At 59.1% G+C, this 27,276-nt stretch overlaps 2 protein-coding genes across 3 annotated transcripts; one reads left to right on the forward strand and one right to left on the reverse strand.

Annotated features, from left to right (window-relative positions):
* Positions 1 to 229: 229 nt before the first annotated feature.
* LOC116862893 (membrane-associated tyrosine- and threonine-specific cdc2-inhibitory kinase) lies at positions 230 to 10,108 on the reverse strand. Of its 2 annotated transcripts, none has more exons than XM_032850334.1 (9): positions 9,942 to 10,108; positions 9,526 to 9,632; positions 4,094 to 4,600; positions 2,805 to 3,298; positions 1,999 to 2,105; positions 1,692 to 1,864; positions 1,451 to 1,608; positions 590 to 676; positions 230 to 492 (listed from the first exon to the last, which is right to left on the reverse strand). In XM_032850334.1, exons 3-9 carry the CDS (start codon positions 4,442 to 4,444, stop codon positions 381 to 383), a joined length of 1,482 nt encoding a protein of 493 aa, XP_032706225.1. In that variant the 5' UTR covers positions 4,445 to 4,600; positions 9,526 to 9,632; positions 9,942 to 10,108; the 3' UTR covers positions 230 to 380. The 2 variants fall into 2 exon arrangements, with proteins under 2 accessions (XP_032706225.1, XP_032706224.1); XM_032850333.1 differs by having other exon boundaries at positions 578 to 676.
* LOC116862898 (fibroin heavy chain-like) lies at positions 4,443 to 25,768 on the forward strand. The gene is made up of 36 exons (XM_032850345.1): positions 4,443 to 4,472; positions 9,595 to 9,665; positions 9,991 to 10,375; positions 10,999 to 11,194; positions 15,326 to 15,358; positions 16,178 to 16,207; positions 16,344 to 16,373; positions 16,918 to 16,953; positions 17,293 to 17,325; positions 17,423 to 17,476; positions 17,721 to 17,753; positions 17,865 to 17,918; positions 18,362 to 18,394; positions 18,485 to 18,517; positions 18,602 to 18,643; positions 19,479 to 19,511; positions 19,605 to 19,664; positions 20,351 to 20,383; positions 20,458 to 20,490; positions 20,575 to 20,610; positions 20,819 to 20,848; positions 20,931 to 20,963; positions 21,762 to 21,797; positions 22,231 to 22,260; positions 22,354 to 22,386; positions 23,199 to 23,252; positions 23,382 to 23,414; positions 23,494 to 23,523; positions 23,762 to 23,797; positions 24,106 to 24,240; positions 24,410 to 24,454; positions 24,718 to 24,759; positions 24,875 to 24,907; positions 25,347 to 25,406; positions 25,489 to 25,518; positions 25,602 to 25,768. The coding sequence occupies exons 1-36, from the start codon at positions 4,443 to 4,445 to the stop codon at positions 25,670 to 25,672; spliced, it is 2,019 nt and encodes a 672-aa protein (XP_032706236.1). The 3' UTR covers positions 25,673 to 25,768.
* Positions 25,769 to 27,276: the final 1,508 nt, after the last annotated feature.

The following is a 27,276-nucleotide window of genomic DNA, read 5'->3' on the forward strand; positions in this document are numbered from 1 at the left end:
CCACTGGGCTGAGGCCCACTCTCCACTCTGAGTGCAATGCTCTGATGGCCCAACCTACACAGTGGGGATGTGCCTGCTCAGGAAATCTCGGCTACATGCAGTGCATGGCTCCTGACTCCAGCCAGCTGGCCTGGGGCCCTGCATGAGGGCCCAGCCTCGGCCCATGCTGGGGCCGCAGACCCTGGGCAACATCAATAAAGGGGTGGGAAGCACAGTGTTGCCACACAAACAAGCGTGGGTGCTCCCGAGATTCAAATACCTTTTATTAGACATGGGTAGGCAGGAGGCAACCCTGGAGCTCCCAGAGGGACCCCAGCCTCCAGGAGGACTGGGGGGGGGGGAGACTAAAAGGTTAAAAGCACTGAGGCTGGCCTGTAGACTCAGGTTGGGCCCAGTGAGTCCTCAAATAGGCTGAGGAGGTTCCGAGGTTCAAATGCGGGGAAGGAACCCCGAGGGGGCTCAGAGTCAATGTCACTTAGGTCCAGGGCTTCCCTGGGGTGGGAGGGAAGAGAGACAAATGACAGTCAGGGTCTGAAAGCCACTACCTCCCATCCCCCTGGATTCTGGACCTGCTCACCTCAGTGAGTACCTGTTCCGGGGGGCAGGGGAGCCATTGCGGGGGGTGGAGGTGTTCCCAGCAGCCCTGGCCAGGCCGGCCTCCGGAGAGAGCGAGAGCCTGCACGGGATGGGCCAGACAAGTAAGGTGTCGAGGGGTGGGGGGTGCACGGGGAGGAGGCCACAGCTGGTTGGGAGCAGCAAGACCAACCCTGTCCCTATGCAGGTGCCAGGCTCCAGCCTGACATGGGTGGGGATGGGGACCCAGTGGGGAACAGCAGAAACTCGGTGCCCTTTGACAGAAGCACTTCCACAACTCTGAAAGGCCACCTGACCACTCAAAGGCCACGTCCGTTCTGTCTTGGAACACGTGGTTAGGACGGCTGGCTTTGTAGTGACCTTGTGGAGATGAAGATTTTCGGGTACTTCCTGTCAATATGAAGTGTCCCCGTGGCAAGGGAGTGACGTTTCCGTAAGGAAGGGGTTAATGGTGATTCCTCCTGAGGCCTGTGCCCCAAGCATGTGGTTCTCTTTTGCAGCAGTTTAATTACAGCCCCTCACTTGGCCACCAGGAGTTTCCCAGGACCAGCTCCTCGGTGCCTCATCTGTGGACACTGGCAGCCCCTGCTGGGGGTGGGGGTGGACTTGGGGGACAGTGCCCCAAGCCCAAAGTTGCCAGGTATGATCTGCTCCACACATTCCCTACACCGAGCTTGGAAGAGACCACTGCATTCACGGCCAGGCTGCACCCCACCGGCCTCAGTTCCCGTCCCAGGGCATGACGGGGCCTAGGTTTGTGGGAAGGGTCCTGCTCATCACTAATTCTCTTGGGTCTGGGGCCTGGACATGATGACCACCCCGTCGCCCACCCCCAGCACCCTCAGCTCTCACCCACCCTACGCTGTCATCATCCCAGCTGCTGGAGAGGCTGCTGTGCAGGAGGAGGCTGCAGGGTGGGGAGCCAGGTGGGGTGGCTGGGGGGCTTGGGGGCTGCAGCCAGCTGGCAGGGTGGGCCAGCCCATGCCAGAGCCAGCACAGCAAGGAGAGCAGGGCCTGCGGGGACAGGGATGGGGGAGGCAGATCAGACCCTGTGGTCAGGGAGCAGGGTGGGCACCCTGCCCCATCAACCGACTTACCTGCCACAGGGCCCACCCTCGACTGAGGGCGTCGGCAGCCACGTACCACAGAACGCTCCAGGGCCGAGGCCGCCTGAGCATGGGCAGGGCCAGCAGGGCTGAGGCTGTGGCCCGCAGCTTGGGGTCAGGTTCCAGCATCATGGTGAGGACAGAACGCAGCTCGGAGGACAGGCCTGTCCACGGGGCAGGGCCATGTCAGGAGTGAGGGGCTCTAAGCCCAGTGTTCCCCACTGCCGGCCATTCCCTCCCATGCAAGCCTGTCCTCCCTGGGGCAGCACGGTCCTCTCCATCCTTGCCTTCTACTTACCAGCCGTGAACTCAGGGGGCAGATAGCCCTGGCGAAGCTGCTGCCAGCCCTCCCCACCATGGGGCAGCTCCATGTTGCATGCCACTTCCAGGATGGTGAGACCCAGACTGGGAAGGACGGAGGCAGTGACAGAAGAGGGGCAAGGTTGGCCTTGGGATGACAGACCCCAGAGCTCCAGGCTACCCAAGAGGGTGGGGAAGGGGTGCTGTCTTCTGCTGTGAGCCAGGGACATGGTTGGGGGGGCAGTTGGGGGGCCCTGAGAAGGACTCAGCAGGGCCAGTGATGGGATCATGTTGTGGAGCATGGATCCCAGGCAGAGCACAGCCTACAGCAGCTGGTGAGTCCTCCTGGCACCCCTCACTGACTGCACGGGCACTGTGGTTACTAATGTTCCCATCATGGTTCTGTGGATAAGGCTGGACATGGCTCTTCGAGGCCAAACAGGGTTATCAGCATGGACGAGGGGACCCAGTGCCTGGTCCAGTCCCAGCTTCACCACGTGCTAACTGGACTTTGGGCAAGTCCCTCAACCCCACTGTGTCCACTACTTGTAAGTGTGGTCATTGTCTCCCCCATGGGGGGTGTGGCAAGGATGGGGTGGACCCATGTGAAGTGGCTCCAGAGGGTTTGCTGCTTAGACTCTACGGAACCCCCTTGACTACAGGGCGGGCCTCCACCCCTTCAGGGCAGGGTGTCCAGCCCAAGGCCGAGTCTTCCTGACTTTGGACTAGGGCAGCGTTTCCCTCCCTCTGCTAACTGCACCCACCCCTGGCCCACCGCAGAGCCTCTCACGTCCCAGCCCTCACCTGAACACGTCCGCCGCTGTCCCGTAGGAGCCCTGCAGCAGCTCGGGAGCCATGTACCGGGGGTCTCCCTCCTGGGCCTCTCCAGCTCCAGGTGTGCCCAGCTCAACCAGCAGCCCAAAGTCACCCAGCTTGCAACGGCCCCGGGGCCCCAGGAAGATGTTTGCAGGCTTGACGTCAAGGTGGACCAGGCCTTGGCCGTGGAGGTGAGCCAGGGCAAGCAGGGTGTCCCGCAGGTAGCCCCAGACCTGGGCCTCGGGCAGGCCAGTGCCCCAAGCCTCAGAGTGCTGCTGCAGGCTGGGCCCGCACAGCTCTGTCTGCAGGTACAGGATGCCGCCCTCCTCCCAGGCTTGCTCCAGCCGCACACAGCGTGGGTGCTGTCCCACCTTCTCGTGGCCGCCGACCTCGGCCAGCTTGCGGGCCCGGTCCTTGGGGCCCCGGAACGGTGACATGGAGCGTTTTATTGCATAAAGCCGGCCGTCTTCCTTAGAGCGTACCTGGAAGGGAGGTGGTGCCCGTGGGGGGGATGGGAGGGGGCACCGGCACTTAGGAGGCCTGCCGGGCGGGTTCTATTATGACTGCACATGCGTGGACGTTCTAGCAGGGCTACCTTAGGGAGACCTGTGCACGTGCAATAGCGAAACTGGATGACCCACTCCAAGAGCTCAAAGTCTCGACCCAGGAGGGTCTCTGTGGCCCGCGGTTCTGTGAGGGCCGGCTGCAGAACCGCGTGGGCAGGGTGAGCGCTGTGCGGAATATAAAGCGAGTTTGTTTCTCAATGATCAACTCTGGGCATGTATAGGGAAAGGTCTGGAAGGAAAGACACCCCCCCTGAGAAGCACAGTAGCTGCCTCTGCAAAGAACTGGTCTGGGGCCGTTGTTGTTTGTACTTTTTAACGACAAAATTGTCTCCCGTGTAGTACTTGTGTAAGGAGAATGACCATTTTAAAGGGAATATAAATGATTGGAAATATATTTTAAGAAAAAAAAAAAAAAGTGGCATGGAGAGTGTAGCCTGGGTGCCTGCTTGCCTGAGGTGATGGGGGAAGGGCGGACTGACTGCACAGAGTGGGCCGGCTCCATGGCAGGAGAAAGGGCAGCCGGGAGCCACTGTGCGGTGTGCCAGGCTCAGGGCAAGGGGAGTGTGGGTCCTGGGGGGCCTGAGCAGGGGGACGGGGAAAGCAGTCAGATCAGGCACTGACGATGGGAGCCTGTCAAGCCATGAGAAGCAGGCAGGGGAGGGAGGTGGGGGGGGTCCCCCAGCAGCCCCAGCGAGTTGTGCCCCCACTCACCTTGAAGACCTCTCCGTAAGAGCCGTGGCCCAGGCGGCCAAGCCTCTGGAAACTCTGTTGGAAAAAGGACTCCGGCCGGCTGGGGTCATACGAGGGGCTCTGCAGGGTCTCAGAGGCTTTGCCTCGGAATGACACCCTCCGGGGCTGCGGCTGGTGCCAGCCCGGGGTCCGAGGAGGGAAGAGGCGGCTGACGGGGATGCTGCCCTTGGCAGGGGGTCGGGGTGGGAGGCTCCGACTGAGACCCCCAGGCCTCTTGAGGGAGAAGCCAGGTTCGGCATGGCGGAAGTAGGCTGGGACTGGGACAGGGGTACCACTCAGCGGGGGAGGGGTGCCCTCCGTGGGCACGGGCATGGCCAGCGCAAGAGACCCCAAGTGCACAGTACAGAGCACTGTGTCCCCTCAAACAGTGCCTGGTCCTGTGGCCCCAAAGGGGCTTCGAAAAAGAGCCACGCCCACTCCGCACGCACGTTCAGCTTTAAACATGGAGGCCACAGGGACAGCAAGCACCTGCGGGAGAAGTAGAGGACAAATACGTGTGTGTCAGCACACAGTCATCTGTACCTTGGAGGTCATAGAAGCATAAATTGAAAAGCCCAAGGCCATGTCCTAGAGACTCCCACAGCCCAGCAGAGTTTAAGCTGAGGCAGGTTCCAGAGCCAGACCGCCTGCCTGTATGTCCTTGCCCCATCACAACCAGCTGTTTGGCCTGAAAATTTACACCTTCTTCCAAAAATGTAAGGCGGAAATATTAACACAGGCCCAGCATCTCTTATCTCCAATTCAAAAGTACAAACAAAGGTCTGAAGCCAAGTTTCTTTCCTGACTTCTTTCTCCTAGCTGTGGGGCTGAAACTCATTTCATGAAGCTCCACTTCCCGCTATGGGTGGCAGAAGTTGCGTTCCTGGCAGGTGCAGCAGACAGGCCGGGGGCTCCCTCTGCCATCAGCCCCTGCTCAAGAGGCAAAAGCTCAGCCTCAGGGCCAGGGGGCTGGGAAACGGAGGCCTGATCACTCAAGCCCAAGCGCATTCACAGGAAGGAGGCTCCCCCGTGGGAAAGGTGAGCAGAGAAGGCCAGAGGCTGCTGTCCCCACCTTAAGGTAGCAGTGTCACCCAGGGAGACAGGCACCACTGTCCCTGCCCTCAGCTCCAGAGCTGCAGCCTAGGGATTCTGCCTATGGAGAAACAGACAATGACACAGAAAGTTCTGAGGCTCTCTCTGGGGTGGGGGGGGGGGGAAGACTTTTTTTGAAACAATGTGTGGGAAGTTCAAGCTTAAAGGCGCTCTCAAAGTCAGTGGAGGTTTTGGTGGTAAGCAAATGCGAGGAAGCTGGCACCACCATTAGTGCAACAAAGTACCCCATGGGCCAGCCAGCTTCCCAGAGAGAACTGGGGAAGGAGACAGCTAGCAAGAGCCCTGCTGGGGTCAGAACACACACCAGACACTGAGTGCAAAAACTCCCTTGTTGAAGGAGCCCCAATTTAATTACATCAGTCTATGGAGCAGTGGAGCCCGAGGCAGCATCAGAAACAGTGGGACCATCAGCCCACAACTGGTGGAGTAGGAGCTGAGGGAGGGGAAGGGCAGAGAGAGCCCCTGGGAAGCCCCTGGTGCTCCAAGGGGTGCACGGGGTGCCCAGCTGGGCCCTCCGAGGAGGGGGTGAGAGAGACGTCACTACAAGGGCCCAGCCGGTCACGAAGCAAATAAACAAGCAAACAAAGTCACAAGCCGCAGAGGACCAGTGAGAAACCAATACCCACTGTTGCTATAGCACTGTCTAAAATATCCAGTTTTCCACAACAACAAAAAATTACAAGACACACAAAGGCATAGGAAAGTGTGACCCACACACAGGAACAAAGCAGGCGAAAGAAACGACTGGTAAGAGGGACCAGATGTCAGATTTCACGGATGAAGATGTCAAAGTAGCCACTCCAACTGGGTTCAAAGAACTAAAGGGAACTGTGCTTAAAGAGAACTGTGATGACAACACCTCACCAGATAAAGAATGTTGATAATGAGATGGAAATTATAAAAAGAACAAAGTGGAAATTATGGAAATGAAAGGTGTAATACCGAAATGGGAATATTCCCGGGAGATGTCCAGCAGTGGATTTGAACTGGCAGGATGCTAGCCAGTCTGAAGACAGAAGGAGAGAGATTATTCAGTCTCAAAAACAGACAGAACAAATCAGGAAGAACCGGGAACAGAGCCTCAGAGAAAAGTAGAACACCATTAAGTTCACCAGTGTCGGCAGAATGGCACGTGGGAAGGAAAGAAGAGAAGCAGCAGGGAAAATACACTAAGAAATAACAGGGGAAAACTTCCCAGATGTGATTCCCAGAGAAACCTCCCACCCCAAGAAAAACGCATCAACCTAGCCAACGAGCTCAATGAACTTCATGTAGGATAAGCCAAGAGATCCACATCCAGAAACATTGTATTAAAAAATGCTGACAGCCAAAAACAAGGACACAATCTTGAGAGTGGCAAGAGGGAAAAGGACTCATCACTTATAAGCCCCCGACCCCAGGAGATTAACTGCTGACTTCTCACCAGAAACAGCCAATGGCAGAAGGCGGCGGGGTGTGGCATATTCAAAGTGTCAGGGATGGGGTGGGGGGGCAGTTTGTCAGCCAAGAATTCTATATCCAACAAACTATCTTTCAAAAATAGAGGCAAAATAGGGATGCCTGGGTGGCTCAGTCAGTTAAGTGTCTGCCTTCAGCTGAGGTCATGATCTCAGGGCCCTGGGATCGAGCCCCACATCCAGCTGCCTGTTTGGCAGGGAGCCTGCTTCTCCCTCTGCCACCTCCATTGCTTGTGCTCTCTCTCTCTCTCTGTCAAATAAATAAATAAAATATTAAAAAAAAATAAAGCCAAAATAAAGACATTCCTGGATAAAAACAAAAAATTCATTGCTAATAGAGCTGCTTTATAAGAAAAACTAAAGGTAGTTCTCCATGCTAAAAGTACATGATTCCAAATAGTAATCAGAATCTATATGAAGAAACAAAGCACTGATAAAAGTAATTATGTGGTTTTGAAGGGGCGGGGGGAGGGTTGGGAAATTGGGCCAGCCTGGTGATCGGTATTGTGGAGGGCACATATTTGCACGGAGCACTGGGTGTGGTGCATAAACAATGAATTCTAGTACACTGAAAAGTAATTTAAAAAAAAAAAGTAATTATGGGCGCCTGGGTGGCTCAGTGGGTTAAGCCACTGCCTTCGGCTCAGGTCGTGATCTCAGGGCCCTGGGATCAAGTCCCACATCGGGCTCTCTGCTCAGCAGGGAGCCTGCTTCCCTCTCTCTCTCTCTCTGCCTCTCTGTCTACTTGTAATCTCTCTCTGTCAAATAAATAAATAAAATCTTAAAAAAAAAAAAGTAATTATGTGAAACAGAAGACAATGTGGGGTGCCTGGGTGGCTCAGATGGTTAGGCATCTGCCTTCGGCTCACGTCCTGATCTCCAGGTCCTGGGATTGAGCCCCATGTCAGGCGCTCAGCTCATTGCGGAGCCTGTTTCTGCCTCTTCCTCTGCCCCTCCCCCTGCTTGTGCTCTCTCTGTCTCTCTCTCAAATGAACAAATAAAATCTTTAAAGGAAGTGTTAATGTTTACATGTAAATATGTATTTCTTCTCTTAGCTGATTTAAAAAGCAATTGTACAAAACAATATGTATGTCATTGTATGTTGGGCATACTAAGTATAGACATGTAACATACATACTGTTAGCCCAAAAGAGCTGGGTGGGAACAGAATGATACTGGACTAGGAGATGACACCAGGTGAATCCACAGGAAAAGTGAAGAGAATCAGAAATGATAAACAAGATCAATATAACAAACATCATACATATAGATCTGCTTCCCTCAGCTTCTCAAAGAAAGTAAAGACAACATAAATAAATGGAAAGACATTATATGTTCATAGATCCAAAGAACTAACATAGATAAAAAATGGCAATACTTTCCAGACTGATCTACAGGTTCAGTAAAATCAGAATCAGAATCCCAGCTGGCTTCTTTGTAGAAATTGAGAAACTGATCCTAAAATTCATACAGAATTTCACAGGTCCCAGAATAGTCGAAACAAAGTTGGAAGTCTTGCATTTCCTGATTGTAAAGCTACAGGAATCAGAACAGTGGTGTTCACAGAAGGACAGATGTATAGATCACTGAAATGCAACTGAGAGTTTAGAAATAAACCCTGACACTCACAGTCAACTGATTTGGACAAGGGTGCTGAAACCATTCAGTGGGAAAGAAGTCTTCTCTACAAACAGTGCTGCAACGACTGGATCTCCACATGCAACAATCATCGAGCAGAAAACTCTGACTTAACTTCTTTTACCCTCTAACAGTGAATGTTCATGTATATCTTTTTTTTTTTTAAAGATTTTATTTATTTGACAGAGAGAGATCACAAGTATAGAGAGAGAGAGAGGAGGAAGCAGACTCCCTGCCTAGCAGAGAGCCTGATGTGGGACTCGATCCCAGGACCCTGAGATCATGACCTGAGCTGAAGGCAGAGGCTTAACCCACTGAGCCACCCAGGCAGCCCTGTTCATGTATTTCTTGACAGAAATATTAATGGGTTTGATTATGGGATGATGTCCTAGGCCCACAGGTGATGTTACATATAAATGATGTATGTACCCTATTAGCTTTCTAAAATCAAGAGACATGTTGAATTCAGAAACACACCAAGTCACAGGGCATTGTGGATGGTAATACCTCAGGGAAGGCTCAGCCCAGTGTCTGGCATACAGATCCCCCAGTAAATGCTGTTACATAACAAGTAATATATAATAGTGTTCTGAGTGGTAACTGAAGGAACACACAAAGTGCAACCGTCCCAAGGTGTGTGTTGGGAGAGAAAGGGCTCTTATGTTGCTATAATGTTATAACAGAAACATTATAAACAAGAAGACCAAAGAGGAGGAGTCCAATTTGGAGAAGAAGCCACAGTGTATCAAAAGATACCATACCCAGCAGGGAGTGAGTCAGTAACAGAACCAGGAGGGAGCAGTCCTCTGAAGTGGTGTGCCCTCCAGTAGCTGGGACAGTGAGAGGACAGGGGAGGGACCCCCCCGGGGGGCCTGCAGAGAAGACACCCTACACCCTGTGGGGACCCTTCCTCTGCAGGGTTCACCTCAGGATTCCCATGTCAGGTTTCTTCCAGCGCAGAACCAGGGTGTCAGAACCCCCTCCAGCGCTGGTTAGAGGCCCAGTCCCAGCATGTTGGGGACACCAGGCACCTGCCTCTTAAACCAGTTCTTAGACCACCCCAATATCCCTTGCATTCTAGCACCACTTGGCCTGGCTGAACAGCTTTGGGGAGGGGACAGGGGAGAGAGAAGGAACAGGGGCTCCCCGGAGAGTCCAGGGTGGCCCGGAGCAGGCCGGCCTGCGTGACCTCTGGAGCTTTCTCACCCTCTCACTGGGCCGGACACATCGCTGACCACGGTCTACCGCGCTAGACTGTGAGCTCCTCCCGGGCAGGGCCACAGCTGGTTCACCTCGGTGGACGTGGGGAAACCCTGGCGAACATCCGAAGAGACCGGCTGTCAAGGGTGAGGAGCTACTCCCGGAGAGGGCCCGGTAAGGGGGGGCCAGTCTCCGGGGAAAGGCGCTCCCAGAAAAGGGGCCTGGGAGGCCGGGGAAGGCCCAGAGGGCCGGGGCCCACCCCAGGAGCCGAGCCAGGGCAGAGGGAGGGGCCGCCGCGGGCAGGGCGCGACCCCGCGGGGCCGGAAGCCGTTGAGGCTGACCCCGGCAGGGGCTGTCACGGGGCAGAGGCTGCCGGGAGGGGAGTCCCGGCCCACCACCCTCAGGACCCGGCCTGGGCTCACCTGGAGGGCGGGGAGCAGCTCAGCAAGGTCCCAGATTCCGGGTCGGCAGAGGCTGCGGAAGCCCCCGGGGCGGTCAGGCGGGCTGGGGCCTGCGGGCGACAGCTCTCTACCGGAGGACTCTCGGAGGGGAACGGCCCGTGAACGCGCGCAGAGCCGGCTCGCGCCAAAAATTCCAAACCGGCCTCGAGGCCCCGCCCAAGAACGCCTTCTGCTCCGCCCACTCCCGGATGCAGCCCATCAGAGGCGCCCAGGGCGCCGGGGCTCCGCCTCCCCCACGTCTCTGCGTGCGCGTCACCGGGCCCGCTCCGCTGGCTCCTCAGGCCGTGCCCTCTCACTGCGCAGGCGTGACGTCTCCTCGGCGCCACCCCGGGCGGAGGCTGGGGCGCGGTACGGTGTCCTGGCTGAGGGGTGGCGCGGGGTCCGAGTTGGCCGATGTACCTCCCCCACTCGGTTCCCGGGATGTGGACAGACCTCCAGACCCCAGTCCCGCACCCACCGCCCTCGCTTCGCTGGCTTGGTTTTCGAGACTGTAAAAGGGGCGGTTTGCCCCAGAGGTGCCCCAGGAGGCGGTCCCTCGGGACCAGACGGGAAGTCCCTGCGGCCTCCGGGTCCCAGCGGGGTGGGACGCCCTGGGTTCTCTGGCTCCCTCATGCCTGCCGTCACCTCACCGGGATGCCAGACATTCTCCCACCCCCCGGGGAAGCCCTGCAGACTGGCCGCGGCCGCCTCCGAGGCAGCCCTAACCATTCTCTGGATTTGAGATTCGAGCTCAACTCAACCCTGCCTCAGCCCCTCCCGGGCTGAACGACCTTGGGAAAGCACCGGGCCTTTCCGAGCTTCGGATTAGTCTCTTCTCCTGCAAAAACTGGGCTGATTGATGCAGCTTTCCCCAAGCAGCTAGAGGTTCACATTGGATGATCCCCTTAAAGTCCTTAGCGGGGAGCCGGGGCAGGGCAAGGGCTAGTTCCTAACAATAGCGCGGCTGGGGGTTGCCCCTTCCTTCACATAGGGCACCTTTTATCGGTTTAACGGGGTGCTTCCAGGCCACCCTCTCTAGAACACTCCCCATCTTGTCCCACCTTATTTTCGTATTACACTTCCTCTATCTGAAATCCTGGCCTCTATTTACTGGCTTATTTGTTTACCACCCATCCCCCAAGTTTCTGACAGGTTAGGGTTCCCAGCCCATTGTGCCCGCACCTTCAGGGAACATTCCAGTTCATGGACCAGCACGGGAGGGCCTGGCATATCAGGTTAGGCCCATAGACCTGGAGCTTCTCTGGGGGCTGGATCCGACACCCCCCCTCCCCCGCACACCCTTCCTTTGCATTTGCATCTCTGGCAGCCACAGCCCCTGTGACTCAGGCTGGATCCTTGTGAAAGACCCCAAGCTTGTCCTCAGGAGGCCTGGGGAAGCAGGGGGGCCTCTCTCTCCAGCTGCCATCCCCTCTGCCAGTCCCATCTCCCAGGAGTCCGGGACCTTGGGCTTCTTCCAGCTGCCCACTCTTGAAAGCCTGCTTTGCAATTATTTAAAGTAAATATTTTTAAAATTCAAAAATATACTTCCAAGGGTTATTTCCCTCTGTGGAAGGACTGTATTATGAAGTTAAGTACAGATAGTAGGAGAGAGCACCGGTCGTGGAGTAAGGAAAATTAGGGCTCTACCCTGCTTTGCTGTACAGGTAATCTGTGCTGTCGTGAGCGAGTTGCTTTATGCTTCTGGACCTGTTTCCATGTTTGTAAAATGGAGATGATAGTTCCCATGTCCTTGTAGGGTAGGAGCACTACATAAGAAAATGAATGCAAAGGGCTTAGGTCAAGGCGGAGCAAGCACACAGTAGGAGCTTACTCACCGTTTAATAATAACAGCAACATTCTGTCATTTGTATCGAGTTGTACAGGTTTTCAAAGCAGCTGCCGAGGCCAAAAGGAAGTTCCTGGGGAGAGCAACCAGGACCCCCACACCCTCCCCGGGACCACAGGGGCAGAGGCAAGGGCCCGCAGGCTTTGAGACCAAAGAACTTGGAGGGGGCTGGGCCCGCGAAGAAGCCCCCCCGCCAGGCTCCCGGCCCCCCGCCCCTGGCCCCCAGGCCCCGGCCCCCGGCCCCCCGCCCAAGCGCTGGGTTCCCGGGGTCCCGCCCGCGCTCCGGTGAGAGCCGGCTCGAGCCCCGCGCGCCCCCGTGTGTCCCGTCGCCGCAACAAGGCTATGGCCACACCCAGACTCTCCCAGGGAAGTTGGACTAACGTGACTTAAGCAGGGAAAGGACGGCCCAGGTGCAAACAGGGCACCGTAACGAAGAGGGGATTGTGGTGGGTGCGTCGGGGGAGCTGGTCTTGGTGTCAGGTGCGGTGGGTGTTGTATAGGTGTGTTAGTGTGCATTTGTCTTACCCACGCTTCTGGGTGTGTGCCTCATTTCACACTAGAACAGGTTTAATAAACCGGCGTGGGGTGGAGACGGGGAGTCAGCGTTGGGAGGGCCTGGAGGTGCCGGCAGCGGTGTCCCCGAGGCACTTGCGCTGAAGAGCTGCCTGATGGAGGGCCGGGCGGGTGACCCAAGGGGATTGAGCACAGTCGCAGGTTCACGGGGCACCTGCCTCCCCTCCAGCTGTCCTCCCCAAATTCCCTCCCACCCGGGCAGGTGCTGCTCTGAGCAGCTGGCTGGGAGTCTGCTGACAGGCTTTGCCATTTTAGGCGACACGCTTCCTGGGCCTCTGCTTTGCTCTCCCAACACCCAGCTGTCGCCTTGCCCTGCCTGGGCTCTTAGCTCTATCCCCTCAAAGTTGCTCCTCTCCTTGGAAGCTGAGCCACCAGGTCCTCTCACGCCTGGGAGAGAAGGTTCCCGAGGCTGGGACTCCATCAGGGGCTCTCCCGGCCTCCACGTGGTCCAGGGGCTCTTAGCCAGGCTGGCTTGGGCTAGGGGATGGCCTGAAGGGACTGGATGTGCTGGGGTAGGGATGGCACCGTTGCATGGGCCAGGGGTGCCCTACTGGGCTTGGCCCCCAGCAGCATGAAGCTGGCCCAAGTCCCAGGCTGGCTGGCATTTTCCACCGGCCCATGCCAGCCCCCAGGCAGCCTGGCAGTGGTGGTGGGCACCAGCATTCCCTTTGGCAGAAGACTCGCAGGCACTTGGCCCGAACCCCCTGCATGGCCCCTCCTGGTCTGTGCCCACCTCCTCGTGGGCCAAGCTTCCCGGGCACCCAGGTGGGGCAAGCCTAGTGTCTGGGTCTGTAGAGGGGGCTGTTAGCTATACCGAGTCTGAAGCACACATTTTGGGCCCAGAGCGACATGAGGCATGCAGAGAGCAAGGCAGTGTCTGGGATAACTGGGCCTGCAGACTGTCAAGTCCCAGGCCCCCTGCTTGGGAGCTGTAGGACCTGAGCCCATCTGTAAGACGAGAGTAAGAAGCAGCTCCCCCCAGTAGCCCTGACACGCTGGATGTCAGTGTCATCGTTGTAGAGGAAAAAGAATGGGCCCAGGGAGGCTGGGTTCCTGCTCCCGCATCCTGGCCGGATAGAGCAGGTATTTGAACCCAGTTGGAATTTGAATCCAGTGGCTGGCCTGGTAACCACAAGCCCACTCCGAGGCCCTCGAGGAGACCAGGGAGCTGGTGCTTGCCTTTACGGGATGGAGCAGGTGGCCTGGCAGGAAGTCCTTCCCGGGGAGTCTGCAGAGATCGTCCCAGCTGTTCTGGGCTCTCATGGGGTGGCTGGACCCAGGGGCCTGGGGCCCCTCCCAGCAGCCAGTAAAAGGTCCAGCCCTCAGGACTCTGGCTCATAGCTCTATGCAAGGCAGGGGAAGCAGTGGGCACATGGGGGCGCCTCACCGGGGGTACCGGGTTGAGGGGACCTAGTGGGAATAGAGGGGCCGTGGGAGTGTGGTCCTGGGGTGCAGCCTGGGATGTGGGTGGGAGGGCATGGACAGGCACGTCTCCGTGTTGGGGGGCATCTGCTCAAAGCCCTGCTGTCCCATGTGGCTAGAGGTAGCCCCTGCATGTGCCATGGTCTTGGGAGCCCTGCAGCAGGCCGACTCCCCACCGTAGCCCCTGTCTGGGCCCTCACCCCGTCAGGCAGCCCCACCTGATAGGCCGCCCTCCTTAGCCAGAGGTGCCAGGAAGGGCTGGCTGGGCAGGGGCCAGACCCTCAGACAGACAGGGTGTGGAACCTTCTGGACAAGGGCCCAGAGGGGCTGAGTCACTACTGTCCCCAGCCAGCTCAGAGGTGGGGCTTCACTCCTGGCACTTCCAGGCCTGCCTCTTCTGTCTTCCCATACTTGGCTCCCCACCAAGCCCCCCACCTGGCCTGGGCTCCAGGCTCTTCTGCCACCCTAGAAACAGAGTGCTTCCTATCTCCACTGCCCCCTAGGCAGTGCCCCTCCCTCCAGTCCCCCGGCCTTGGAGTCACTGCTGCTAGAGCTGAGCAGGAGACCGAGGTGACACCGAGAGGGCCTCCTGTGGCAGGTGGACTCCCACCAAGCCTTCAGGCAACAGCAGTGGTCCCTCGATAGGCTCCCTCTGTGTCACCACTTCTTATGGAAGGGGGTGGGGGCAGCTCCTGCTTTGGTCCCGGAGTCTCCGGGCTTTGACGAGCTAATTGCCCGGCTCTTCCTGGACAGCCTCATTGTCAGACCCAGTGTCCTGCACTGCTGCTTCTCCACGTGCCTCTGGGACACTGTGGCCTCTGCCCCCCGCTCTCCGTGCAACACAGTAACTCCTTCGGGCTCTGCTGCCAGCCACCCCACCCCCATTTCTGGGCCTGGCTTTCTCTCCTCTCTCCAGCTGTGTTTGGGCTGGGCCTGGGGTGCCTGCCTGCACTTTGCCAGCTGCGGGGAGGGAATCTGAGCCCCCGAGGCCTGGCGCCAGGGCCCCAATCCTGACAGGGGTGGAGTGAGCCTCGGGGGCCAGGTGGGGGCCTGTCCCGGCTGTCAGCACTCGTGATGGATGAGGGGTGGGGCAGGGAGAAGGCCGGGCTCTGGAGTCCTGCCACGGAGAGAGGTGGGGGGCTGACCCTCTGGGGTCTGCCAACAGAGCCTCTGCCCCTCACAGCTGGGGGGCATGGGTGAGAGACCCCACCCAGGAGAGGTGCTTAAAGGCCCAAAGGGTGTGTGCCCTCCCACTCCACTCGGCATCATGGGCACCTGGGCCTTCCCCACAGCCCTTCTCCTGCTCTGCCTGGCTTCGGAAAGCCTACAAGGCGGTGAGGGCGGGAGGCAGGCAGCTGAGGTTGGGTCTGGGAGGGCTAGGGACAGCACTGGGCCAATGCTGGGGCTCCGTGTGTGTGAGGTCTGGGGGGCAGGATTATGGGGGGTTCAGGGATAGATGCCCGGGTCCTTCTCCCTCTCCATCTCTGGGGTCCCCATCCTGAGTCTGCGCCTCCTTGCTCCCTAGGACTACGTCCATTGTCTCCGGGCCCAGGGAAAGGTAAGTGGTCCCCGTTGTCACTGGGGTCAAGGGAGAGAGCCTAGTTTCTCCCCTGTGGGTCCGGGAGATCTCTGGAAGAGAGTCCCAGATGTTCCCTACCTAGTTCTGGGATCCCGATGTGGGGCCCAGGAGAGCACAGGGTCCCTCCCTGTCTTCATGGCAGACACTCTTGTCCGTGGTTAGCTCGAGTGTGGGGAGCAAAGACACCCCACACCTTTGGAACCAGGGTGAGGTACGGCAGCACGTCAACGGCAGGCATGAGACATCTCAGAGGAGGGGCTTGGAACTGGGTCTCCAAGGGGGTCAAGCTAGGACAGGGAAGAGTAAGGACATCCTGGCAGTGAGAAGGGGCAAAGGCTGGGAGGTAGGGCGGAGGTGAGAAGACGAGGCCGGTGGCCCAGGGGCTGGGCAGGTAGGGGCAGAGTGTCACAGAAGAGTCTTCAATCCAGGGATCTGTGGGGTCCTCAGGGTGGGAGAAGTGGCTCCATCCTGAGACCTGATGCACCAAAGCTGCAAGAGAGAAAGATGAGGGGGTGGGGCACCAGGAAGGGAGGGGTCCAGAGACTCTCCAGAGTAAGAATGGAGCGGGGAGGGGGTTGGTGGTCGCGCCCCTGCAGAAGGAGCAGGGGTCCAGCCCGAACACCTCCCCCCAGGCCCCTGCCTCCAGGCTGCTCACCTGGTGCTGTCACCCCTCCTGTGACCGGAGAGGAAACTGAGGCCCAAAGGGGGTTACATTCTTGCTTGCACAGCAGAAGGGGTAGCATTCAGGTTCAGCCCTTTGCCCCCTCCTAAGTTAACCCCCTTCTCCGCAACCCACAGGCTTCGGGAGCCCCAATGGCTACAGATCAGGTAAAGCTGGCTGAGAGGAAGAGCAGGTCCTCTCATGGGAGCAGCGGTGTCCTCCGAGTGAGGGTGAGGAACCCCAGCTCCCAGCCCCTCCCGGCCCTTCAGGTTCAACTTCCTGTCTTCATCCCCTCCCCTCCAGGCTACGGCTCCCCCAGTGGCCTGGGAGCAGGTGAGAAATGGACAGATGGGATTTGGGGGTTGGGAGAAGCGGCCACGTCAAAAATATGTGGGGACAGTGCTGATCCCCCCACCTCCGTCCCCAGAGAAGTGAACTGTGACCCCTTCAGGCTGGCCTCCTTATCCTCTTGTACACACTCCCCTCCCACGTAGGAATCCGGCAAGACTGCTCTGATGTCATCTCACCTGTGTGCCCCACCCCGGACACCCCCAACTCTTTCCTGTCCCTGCTTGTTGTCTGTGCTGCCCCCACTGAGCCCCATGCAGTGGGGGCAAGTCTGGCTCACTGCATGTCCCCTGGGCTGACTGAGAGTGGGCTCCAAGGCCCCCTTCCCCGTTCACCAACGGGGCTCTCTACCTCTGGGATGGGCAGATAGGAGCTGAATTCCCATAGGCCTGCTGCTCAGAAGCAGGGAGGGTCCTGGGCCCCTCACCTAGTCCCTGGATCTCCCCTGGCTTCTGAGGGAAACCTGCCCAGCCCCAGCTCTGTCTCCCCACCTTTCTCTCACACCCTTTATCTCCATTTGTCCCCCCAGGATTTGGGAACGGGAATGGGCTGGGAGCCCAGCCAGGTGAGATTGGCAGGTTCTGGGGGTTGGTTCGGTTGGTTCTATCTGCCTCCCTCCCAGGCCTTAGAGGGAAGGATCAGGATTTTTCAATGATTGAGGCAGGCAGACAGGGAGCCTTCCAGTTTGCCATTTCTGGTGTGGTCCAAGGCTCCTGTACCCCCACCGTATCGAGGACTCCAAACCTCCCTTGTTCATCCCTCCCTCTCCCTATGGGTCCTCCAGCTCTGACTGGCTACAGAACGGGTAGAGGTGGGCGCAGGGTCATTGGGAGCTGGGGGCAGGATTCTAGGTATTCCAGAAATGGGCTTTGAGACCCTCACTTGAGCCCCATCTCCCTCTCAGGCACAGGAGGGGGTGTGAAACCCCAGAAGCCAGGTGAGCCCCCACCCTGTTTCTCCCCATCTCTGTCTTGCCTCCCCCCTCCCTGTTATTCCTTTATTCCCCCCTGACCCCCGCTTGCCCTATTCCCCAGGGTTTGGAAATGGGCTGGCAATGGGGACCTTCCCAGGTGCTGTCACCCAGCCAGGTAAGGCGGGAGAAGAGCTGAAGGCTGATGAGGCTGGGTGGGCACTGGGAGGGTCGTTTCCCAGGCTCCCCCAGGGCAGAACTGCTGACTCGTTGGGGGAGGGTAGGAGAAGGGCACCCCTCTTTCAGCTTCATCTCAGCTGGGACCCCAGAAGCCCTGTGCCTCGCCTCTCATCATGGCCTTGGAGCCACAGGAAGGGGCTGGGCGCCTGGGACTCCCTCATCCACCACATCTCTCCCCCCAGGTTTTGGAGGGGGTGTGAGACCCCAGAAGCCAGGTGAGATGCCCCATCCACGCCTACCCCTCTCTCCACCTTGCCTTCCGTCTGGCTCCCTGTGAAGCCCAGCCCCCTCCCTCTTGCTTACTCCCTCTGGCTCTGTCTCCCCAGTATATGGAAATGGACTGGGAGCCAGTTCCTTCCCAGGGCTGGGAGCCCAGCCAGGTGAGGACACCTGGAGCCTGAGCCTGGGGAGGGAAAAGCGGGAGGAGGTATAGAGTTGGAACAAGGATGAAGTAGGGGAGAAAGTTGGGGGTGGGGCCGTGGGGAGGTTGGGAAGCCTCCTGGTCTCTCCCCAGGCCTGGGAGGGGGAATGGATCCTCAGAAGCCAGGTGAGGGGAGAGCAGCCCTCTCTCCATGTCCCCCCCTTGGGCACGTGTTACCCCCCTAAGGGACTCCTCTCTTCATTGGGCTGCTGCTGTCATTTCTACGGCCTGAGCGTGGTCTCAGAACGGTCTTCCTGATTTCCAAGCCCTTCTCTGGGCATGCTTCCTGCAAAGAGCAGTTGAGGGACACAGAAGTCCTGGGTGAGGGCGGCACAGGTCAGGGGAGCCCCCCAGAGCAGCCACACTGACCCAGCTCCAGCCCCGCCCTCCCTCTCTCCACAGGCCCTGTGGCTCAGAATGGTGGCCAGGCACCAGGTACGGGGTGGGGGCCGGGGGGCAGAGGCGTGAGTGTGAGGCTTCAAGGGAGCTCCGGGCTCTCTCACCTGGTCCCTGACCCTTTCTCAGGAGTTGGAGGGGGCGTGAAACCTCAAAAGCCAGGTGCACTGCCTGCTGTCCCTGTGTCTCTGTCCTCTTCCGCCTGGCCTTTGGGCCTCCCCTTACTCCCTCTTGCTGTCTTCCCAGGACTCGGCAATGGGAATGGGATGGGACTCGGAGCCCAGCCAGGTAAGGGCATCTGGGCCGAGCTGGGGTTCTGGGGAGGAGCTAGGGAGGTCAGTGACTGGGGGGCAGAAAACTGACTCCTCGGGGGAGAACAGGATGGGATGACGTCCACATGTGGCTCCATGGCTCTGGGTGTTGCCCTAGTCCCTAACTCTCCTCCCCGAGCCCACTCCTCACACTGCTTTTCCTCTCTAGGCTGCAGCTGGCAATAGCCAGGGGCCTGGCCAGGCTGGGGCAGCTTGGGGCAGGGGCACAAGGCTGGAGCGGTCAAGGTCCCGGCCATGCCTTGAGTGCAAGCACAGGGTCTCTTAGGGGCTCCTTCATCCCACCAGCGTTCAAGTGCCTGTCCTGGGCCAGCCAGCATGCCCAGTCCTGAGGGGCTTTAACCTTGCAAAGGCCCACACCCTTGGGGTTTTAAGCCAGAGAGAGCCACTCTTGGCTCCAGGGCTGGGTGGGAGGACTGAAGGAGGCTGAGCTCGGAAGCATGGTGGCAGGAGGTGTGGGCCAGAGGGCAGCTGTGGGACAGGTCTGAGGGGTGGGTCCCTTGCAGCCTGCCTTCCCAGGCCCTCTCCCGTCACAGGCTCCATGGCCCCCTCCCTGACTCTGGCAGCCAGGCTGAACTCAGGAATGTGCGAGGGGAGGGGAGGGAATCCGTGCAGCAGGGTGGGGGAGCCCGGGGGCCTGTTTCAGCGCCACCCCACTTTTCCATGTCACCCCCTCCCCCCAGCAGATGTCACAGCTCATAATTGCTTTGGACCAGGGGTAGCAAGGGGATGGGGTTGAAGCTGGGACCCAGGGCTGGGCTTCTGGGTCCCTCACCTGCTAGTCTCTCCCCCAGGCTTTGGAGGGGGCGGAAAACCCCAGAAGCCAGGTGAACCCTGTTCTTTGTCTCCCTGTCAGTATCTCTTTGTCTGTGCTCCCAAGCCCCAGATCCCCCGTATTCCCTCTTGCTCTGTCTCCCCAGGATTCAGGAATGGGAACGGGCTGGGAGGTGGCGCCTTCCCGGGAGTAGGAGCCCAACCAGGTGAGGCTCTGAGGCTCTAGGAGCGTAGGGGTCACTGGGGGTGCCCAGGCCTAGTTAGGACTGAGGGAGCAGGAGGGGCTGGGGGGGGACACACAGCCTCCTGGCCTTCCCTCTGCCTGGGAGCCACGTGAGACCCACTGTCCACCGCTGCCTCTCCCTCCTGGTGTGAGCAACACTGGTTCAGCAGCCCACCAGGGGCTGGCCAGCTGGGAGACAGGCCCCCCTGGAGTTGGGGTGCGCTGGGACAGGTGGACAGGTAGGGAGTGTGAGCACAAGTGGGGAGCCGGGAGCATCTAGGGAAGGGGTGGCAGAGGTCGGGGGGAAGACCGCTGGCTGGGGCCCACTGAATCGGTGGGTGCTTGAGCTGCGGCCTCTAAGAGAGACTGGAGAGGGCAGCGGCTCTGGAAACAGCTCAGAGGCCAAGGTGGCGGGAGCAAGAAAGTTGCTGGTGCTTGGGGAGGCGGAGCCGGATCACCCAGTCTGCTGGTCTCCCCCACTGGCTGATGCATGTGGTGGCAGTGACAGCCGTCCAGGAGGGACCCAGGCAGTGGGGATGATGTTCAGGTTTCCCAGGGAGTTGGGCCCCAGGGGGAGAGTAGGGGCTCCACTGGGTGGGGGTGGCTGTCGTCGGATTCCAGGGGGAACCTCAGAGAGAGGCTGGCTCCAGAGCCCCTCTTGCCTTCCAGCGGGTCCTGCAACTCAAAACGGCTACAGACCAGGTAGGCACCTTCTAGGGCTCTGAGGACACCTGGAGATGGGGACCAGGCTCTCATCTGCTCCCTGTCTCCACCAGGCTTTGGAGAGGGTATGAAGCCCCAGAAACCAGGTGAGCCTCACCCCTGCCTATCTCTCTCCACCACCAAACCCTAAGCTCCCCTCTCCCATTCACACAGCCCCCTCTGTCCCCCAGGACTCGGGAATGGCAACGGCTTGGGAGCCCAGCCAGGTGAGACTGCTGGGGTCTGGGGGTCAGCATCTGGGCACCCTCTCCCACCTCCCTCCAGGCCTGGCAGGGGCAGGATTGGTAAGTAATGGGGGGGTTGCTGAGCAGAATCTTCCAGGATTCCAGCTTTCGGGCTTGGCTCTGAAGGGAGCACCTTTACCTCTACGTCAGCTTGACCCCACGTCTCCCCTCACCCTTCCTCTTCCCACAGGCCTAGTGACCCAGAACGGATACGGAGCAGGTAGAAGCAGGGTGGGGAGGACCCTGGGGAGGCCTTGAGATGGGGCTTCTGGGCCCTTCACCTGCTCCCGTGTCTTCTCCAGGCTTTGGGGGGGCCATGAAGCCCCAGAAACCAGGTGAGTCTGGCCCAGTCTTGTCTGTGTCCATGGGTCCCCTGAAGCCAGAGCACCCCCTCCTCAGGCTCCTTGTCACTCTCTAAGATCTGGGACCCGCTGGGAGGCATGGCTGTCTCAGGGGCCTGGGCCCAGACTTCTCTCAGGGAGAGAGGAAGGCGGAGGGCTGGCTTCCACGTGGTGGGGAGATGGGAGCTTAGCCTGTGGCCCAGGAGGCCCGGGGAGGGAGGAGGTGACCTCTCCCTTGTACCGCAGCCTCTTTGCCCCACACTCCCATGCTGAGGGCTCTGTCCTGCCTCCTCCTGAACCCCTCCAAAACCGGCCCTTCCTGTCCACCCCCGTTTGTCCTCCCCTGGATATGGTAACAGAAATGGACTAGGAGGGGCACCTGGGTGGCTCAGTGGGTTAAGCCTCTGCCTTTGGCTCAGGTCATGATCTCAGGGTCCTGGGATGGAGCCCACATTGCATCAGGCTCTCTGCTCAGCAGGGAGCCTGCTTCCCCCTCTCTCTGCCTACTTGTGATCTCTGTCTGTCAAATGAATGGAATCTTAAAAAAAAAAAAAAAAAAAAAGACCAGGAGCCCAGCCGTGACGGGTCCAGAGGAGTTGGGAGAAACTGGGGGCACAGGGGACCCTGAGGAGAGGTCTGGTGGGTGGACATCAGCCTCCACCTCCCCAAGCATGGGGTGGAGGTAAAATCCAGAAGCCAGGTGAACCTCACCCCTGCCTGTCTCTCTCCACCTCCCCCAAAGCCCGAGCTTTCCTGCCCCCATTCACACCCCTATCTATCTGTCCCTCCCAGGATTCAGGAATGGCAATGGGCTGGGAGGCCAGCCAGGTGAGACTGGTGGCATCTGGGGGGTACAAGTCTGGGTGTCCTCTCCTGCTTCCTTGGTGGCCTTGCAGGAGGACGGGTTAGCCTAGGAGCAGCTGGGCCTCCAGGACGCCCGGTTCTGGCTGGGCTTTGAAGGGGGACCACTGGCGGTTCCCCCACCTTAGCCAGCCCCAATCCCCTGCTCATCCCTCCTCCCCGCACGGGTCCTCCAGCTCCCAGAGGCTGCAGAGCAGGTACTGAGGGGAGAAGAGAGGAGGGCCTGGCGGGGAGCACTGGTCCTCACCCAGGCCCTGTTGGGGGCGGGGGGTTCCTGCCAGACTAGGTGAGGGCGGGGCTGGAGATTAAATGGAAGTGGCAGGAGGCCCAGGAGGCCTGGGTTTCCAGCTCCCCCCGACCCACCCCAGCCTCCCGTACCTGAGCCTCTCCATCTCCACAGGCCCTGCGGTTCCCGTGGGCTACGGACCAGGTAGGGAAGCAGGCGCTGGGGCCAGACCCCGGGGTTCTGGAGAGGCCCAGAGAAGGGGAGTAGGTCACTAACCTGTTCCCATCTCTTCTTCAGGCATCGGTGAGGGCGGGAAGCTGCAGAAGCCAGGTAAGGCTTTCTTCCCTGTGAGTCCTGCGAGACGGGGACTTCTAATACGGTAGAACTATTTGGTCTCCCAGTCCCGGCACAGAACCCCTCAAAGCCTAGGAATTTCCTAAGTGCGGAGACCGGTAGAGTGTCTTTTGTTATGTTAATGGTGACTTTTGGAGAGCCCCGTGTCATCTAAGGTTGGGGCTGCTTGCTAGGGGCACCCAATTTGGGATTGGAGGGTTGGAACTTTCAGTCCCTCCCTTTGACCTCTGGAGATGGAAAGGGTCATCAGCCGTGCCTGTGTAAGAGAGCCTCCTAAAACCCCAAAAGGGCCAGTCAGGGAGAGCTTCTGGGGTGGCGGGTGACCCCTTGGAGGCCCGGGGAGTGCAGAGGCCCCTCCACCCTTCCCACACGCCTGGCCTCCCTATCCTCCATCTGCTGGCCTTTATAAAGAGCCCGGATTCTAGTAAGGAAACTTTTACTGAGTTCTGTGAGCTGCTCCAGCGAATCGGTCCCACGCAAGGAGCTGGGTTCCTAGCCAGAGGGTCAGACGTACCGCTGGCAACCTGGGCTGAGGGTGCTTGAAATGAGGGGGTGGGCGACTGAGCCCTTCACCTGTGGGGTCTGAGGCTGTCTGCAGGTGGCTGGTGTCAGGGTTGAGGCATGTTGTCAGACACCCAGCTGGTGTTGGGAGAATTGCTTGGTGCTGTGGGGAAGTTCCAGAATTAGGATCAGCTTCAGAATCAGGCCCCCACTGCTCTCTAACCCCAGAAACTGTCTATTCCTCTCACTGCTTTCCCCCTTCCCAATCCACACACCCTGTCTCCCAGTTTACAGGAATGGGCTGGGAGCCGGAGTCTTCCCAGGCCAAGGGGCCCAGCCAGGTGAGGGAGGAAGTGGGGCGGTGGGGGGGCGGGGGGGCAGGGCCCCAGGGGGCACAGAGTTGGGTCCTGGGAAGAGAAGGGGCAGGGTGGCATCCAGCTGTCACTCAGCCTGTTTCTGTCTCTCCCCAGCCCTGGGAAGGGGCATGAGCCCTCTAAAGTCAGGTGAGCACATTCCCACCCCTCCCCCACCTTGCCCTGAGGTTGCCGCTGCCCGAGCCCTCACACCTGCTTTTCTCCCCAGACTTTACTCCGGGACTGCAGCTCCCAGCAGGTGAGTGTGGCCCGGGCTTTAGAAGTGGGGGGCCGGGCTCTTTCTTGGGAGCTTGAGGTCTGAAGTCTGAGGGGGCCTGTCTCTCCTGCAGCTCTGGGAGGGGGTGTGAAACCTCAGAAGCCAGGCAAGTGAGAGACCCCCACCCCCACCCTGTCTCTATCCTGCACCTCCACCTGCCTCCTTCCAGAACCCTCCCCGCTAAATTACTACCCCTCACATCCCTGCTTTTTCTCTCAAGGATATGGCAACGGAAATGGGGTGGGGGCCCAGCCAGGTGAGGCTCCTGGGGCAGGGCTGGGGGTGAAGGGAGATGCACCAGGAGAAAGGCAGGAGGGATGTTGCTGGAACACAGAGGGTCTAGGTGGGCCAAGAGCAGGAGCCATGTTAGGTGGCTGGGTCCCCTTGTACCCCAGGTACCACGGGAGTGGGGCTTTCTCTGGCCTAGCCATGGCCTCCCTCGGAAGCTGTGTCTGCCCTGGAAGTCATTATGGGCTGGTGGCTTGGCCAGGCTGAGGCCGGGAGACTGGCCTGGGGCAGGTGCTAGCCTGGGTTCACTGCCCTCCCCCTTCCTTCCCCATCTAGGTCCCTGCCATGGGAGGGTCCCTCCACTGCTTCTCCCCAGGCCTCCCACTTCGGGGGTCCCTTCTGCTAAAGAGGGCGGCGGCTGGGGTGCCAAATCCCAGCCCTCTCCCCCAGGGCAGAATGGCAAGTTCCCAGGTCAGTGTGGAGTAGGGGGCCGGGGATGGGGCACCAGGGGATCCCTGTTCCCAGGAGGGGCTGGGTCTAGCTGGGCCATTATGGCAGCTGCCCCTGCCCAGGGGCAGGCTGCAGCATTCCCAGCCCTCCCCGCCCTAAGCTCACTTCTGTCCCATGGCTTTCTTCCTAGCACCGACTCCAGCCATCCAGTGGGGGCTGAAACCTCAGAAAGCAGGTGTGACTCTGTCTGCCCCCTGTCCCTAGCCCAGATCAGGGTCACTCCTCCGTCATCCTTGGGCCCCAGTCTGCTGCAGCTGTCCAGGCTCCTAAGGCCAGGAAGTCCCTCCCTGAGTCTACCCGTAGTCTCTCTTGCTGCTTTCTAAGCCCATTTCTTCTGGTTCTGCTCCCTGTTGATAGGGAGTATCCCTTCTTCCTCCTCAGAGCCCTTAAGGTCCATATTTGGCCCCCAAGGAGTTAATGGCCCCATTCTCCTCACAGGATACCAGCCCCTGAATGGCTATGGACTGGGAACAGAACTGGGTGAGGAGGCCCTTCCCCTTCCCTCCTCTCCTGGCCCCTAGCTCAGGAAGAGGGGAGTCAGAGGCTTTATCTCTCTCTGACTCCTCCATCTCCGCCCCCACTTGCTTTCTCTCAGGCTTTGGTGGTGGCCTCAAGCCTCAGAAAGTTGGTGAGCCCCCTGGGCCCCCAAGGGTACAAGCTGGTATCTTCCCTGTGGCAAGCCCTCTTGTCCTTGTGTCTTGCCCTGGCTGGCTCTCTCCTTGAACCAGCACACATCCCGTCTGCAGCAGGCCACAATGCCAGCCAGAGACAAGCCAGAGACAGGCCAGAGACAGGAGTCTGCTGAGGGTCAAGTGCACACCGAGGTACAGTCTTGGGTGCAAAGGGAAGCTGGCCAGAGGGAGGCCAGGAGAGGCTTCCAGAAGGTGGAACAACAGAGTTTGCACAGGGTTGGTTGGCTGAGCATGGGGACCGTGTGTGTGAGGCCCTCTCTGGCTTGCCTCCGAGTCAGTCTCTATCTGCTGCCTCCTGTCTCTCCACGAGCCGGTCACCATGAGCCCCACCCCCACCCCCACTCACCCAGCCTTTCTCCCACTGCTGTCTTGCAGGTTTTGCTTATGGGAATGGTCTGGGAGCTGGGGTCTTCCCTGAGGCCCACCTTAAGCCAGGTGCCTGGGAGTGCTGGGGTGGGCTGGGGGGCCCTGGACTGAAGGGTTCCTCCTGTCTCTGACCTTCTCCTCCCTCCTCCAGACTTTCCCGGGGTCAATGGCTTTAGGAATGGTGAGTCGGGGACAGAGGACAGAGTGCAGGGGCGGGGGAGGGACATCCTGGGGCTGGGCAGGAATCACTTGGATTTCTTGCAAGGTATGGGGAGGAAGCACCAGTGTACCCCAAAGCAGTAGTTTCGGGCTCTGAAGGAAATGGTAGGAAATGAGTGTTTAGGGGGTGAACCCTGGTAAGGGATGCGGGGACCAAGCCAAGTGGGCAGGGACCTGAAACCCCAGGGGGCTTGTGGGTTCCTGGATGTCTGGCGCTGATGGGCAGGGGTGCCTACAGTAGCTCTCCTCCCGCAGGTCAGGCCAGGGCCCTAAGGGGCTCTTGGCCCTCCGTGCAGCCTTGGGGGCTTGCCTTGAAGCCTGGATATGGGCCTGGAGGCACATACCCAGGGGTCAGGAGCCAGCCAGGTAAGGGGGGATGTGGACGAGCATCGTGGGGTTGTCAGGCTGGCTGTAGGGAGCTGGGTCCTGGGCCAAGACGCACCCAGAGCTCTGCAGAGAAGGCGTGGGACAGGGACAAGAGGGATTAGGCAGGAATGGATGGGGTTTGAGGAGACGGTTGGAACTGGGGACACTGAGCGTGAGCTTGGACACGAGACCAAGATGGGGAAGTGACAGACACCATGTGAGGGCCACTGGGGACTCAGTGCTCCCACCTTCTGTCCCTTCCCCCAGCGACCTATGGACAGCTAAGGCCAGAGCTGGGCCCTGGACCCTTTGGTGAGTGGCAGTTTCCCAGGGCCCGGGGTGAAGCTGGGAGGGCAGGGGGCTCTAAAGTTCCCTGGTGACCTGGTGCCCTGGCTGATCTGTGCCTTAGGCAGCCCTCCAGTGAAGAGAGACAGCAGTGGCCCACTGGGAAATGGCTATGGAGGTGAGAGGGGTCACGGTGGCCCTGTCCCCCACTTGCCCTATCCACCACGGTTGCCCCTCCAGGCTGCACTGGGGCTGTCCCAGCCCTTGGGAGGGAGAGGACACACTCAGATCACCTGCAGGTATCTGCTGAGTGATCTTAGAGACCAGAGGTGGGAGAGGGTGCAGGTGCCCTGGGAGGTGAGGAGGGGTCCAGACCTCACCAGGGCCCTGCCTTTTCCCAGGCCACTGTCCTCTTGGGAAATGCTGAACACTGAGGCCCTTTCACTGACCACCCTGAGAGCCTCTCTACCACAGCCGTGTGTTGGGCGAGGACGGCCGGATCCTGGGGCTTGGCTTCTGGCTGAGGGTCTCCCTCGGGCTAAGAGTATTAATAAAGGTGGCATGCTACCCTGTTGGCCTCTGTGTACTGTGCCGGGGCCGGGGGTGGGGGGCGTTGCTGGTTGGTGTGGGGGCAGTCCAGGCCACCACCTCATTCATCCGTTCCACAAATGGGACAGCACTTTGTCACAGTGTCGTGGGGGACACATCCAAGTTAGGGAGGGGACTGGTGCATTCTTTATGTCTACATTTATAACCAGTTTATTAGTTAGTTATTCAAGTAAAAATCTTTCTCTCTTAAGCCTTCCACTTGCTTCCCAATGTTATTGCACTGATCAATTTTATAATTTGATGTAAAACTCACTTTCACATTCTCTGAATCATGTTCAGTTAGATTATGGGTTTGAGGGGCACCTGGGTGGCTCAGTTGGTTAAAGCCTCTGCCTTCAGCTCAGGTCATGATCCCCGGGTCCTGGGATCGAGCCTGCTGAGCAGGGAGCCTGCTTCCTTTCTCTCTGCCTGCCTCTCTGCCTACTTGTGACTTCTGTCAAATAAATAAAATCTTAAAAAA

This window comes from Lontra canadensis, unplaced genomic scaffold (assembly GCF_010015895.1).
Source record: "Lontra canadensis isolate GAN:19392208 unplaced genomic scaffold, GSC_riverotter_1.0 scaffold368, whole genome shotgun sequence".
Taxonomy (NCBI): Eukaryota; Metazoa; Chordata; class Mammalia; order Carnivora; family Mustelidae; genus Lontra; species Lontra canadensis.

Coding starts and splice junctions, on each gene's coding strand:
- LOC116862898 (XM_032850345.1), top strand. CDS start 4,443: ATGGCCAGCGCAAGAGACCCCAAGTGCACA. Junction 4,473..9,594: donor CAAGAGACCCCAAGTGCACA/GTACAGAGCACT, acceptor CCTCCCGGGCAG/GGCCACAGCTGGTTCACCTC. Junction 20,491..20,574: donor TATGAAGCCCCAGAAACCAG/GTGAGCCTCACC, acceptor TCTGTCCCCCAG/GACTCGGGAATGGCAACGGC.
- LOC116862893 (XM_032850333.1), bottom strand. CDS start 4,444: ATGCCCGTGCCCACGGAGGGCACCCCTCCCCCGCTGAGTGGTACCCCT. Junction 3,299..4,093: donor CTTACGGAGAGGTCTTCAAG/GTGAGTGGGGGC, acceptor CCTCCCTTCCAG/GTACGCTCTAAGGAAGACGG. Junction 677..1,450: donor TGGGATGATGACAGCGTAGG/GTGGGTGAGAGC, acceptor CATCCCGTGCAG/GCTCTCGCTCTCTCCGGAGG.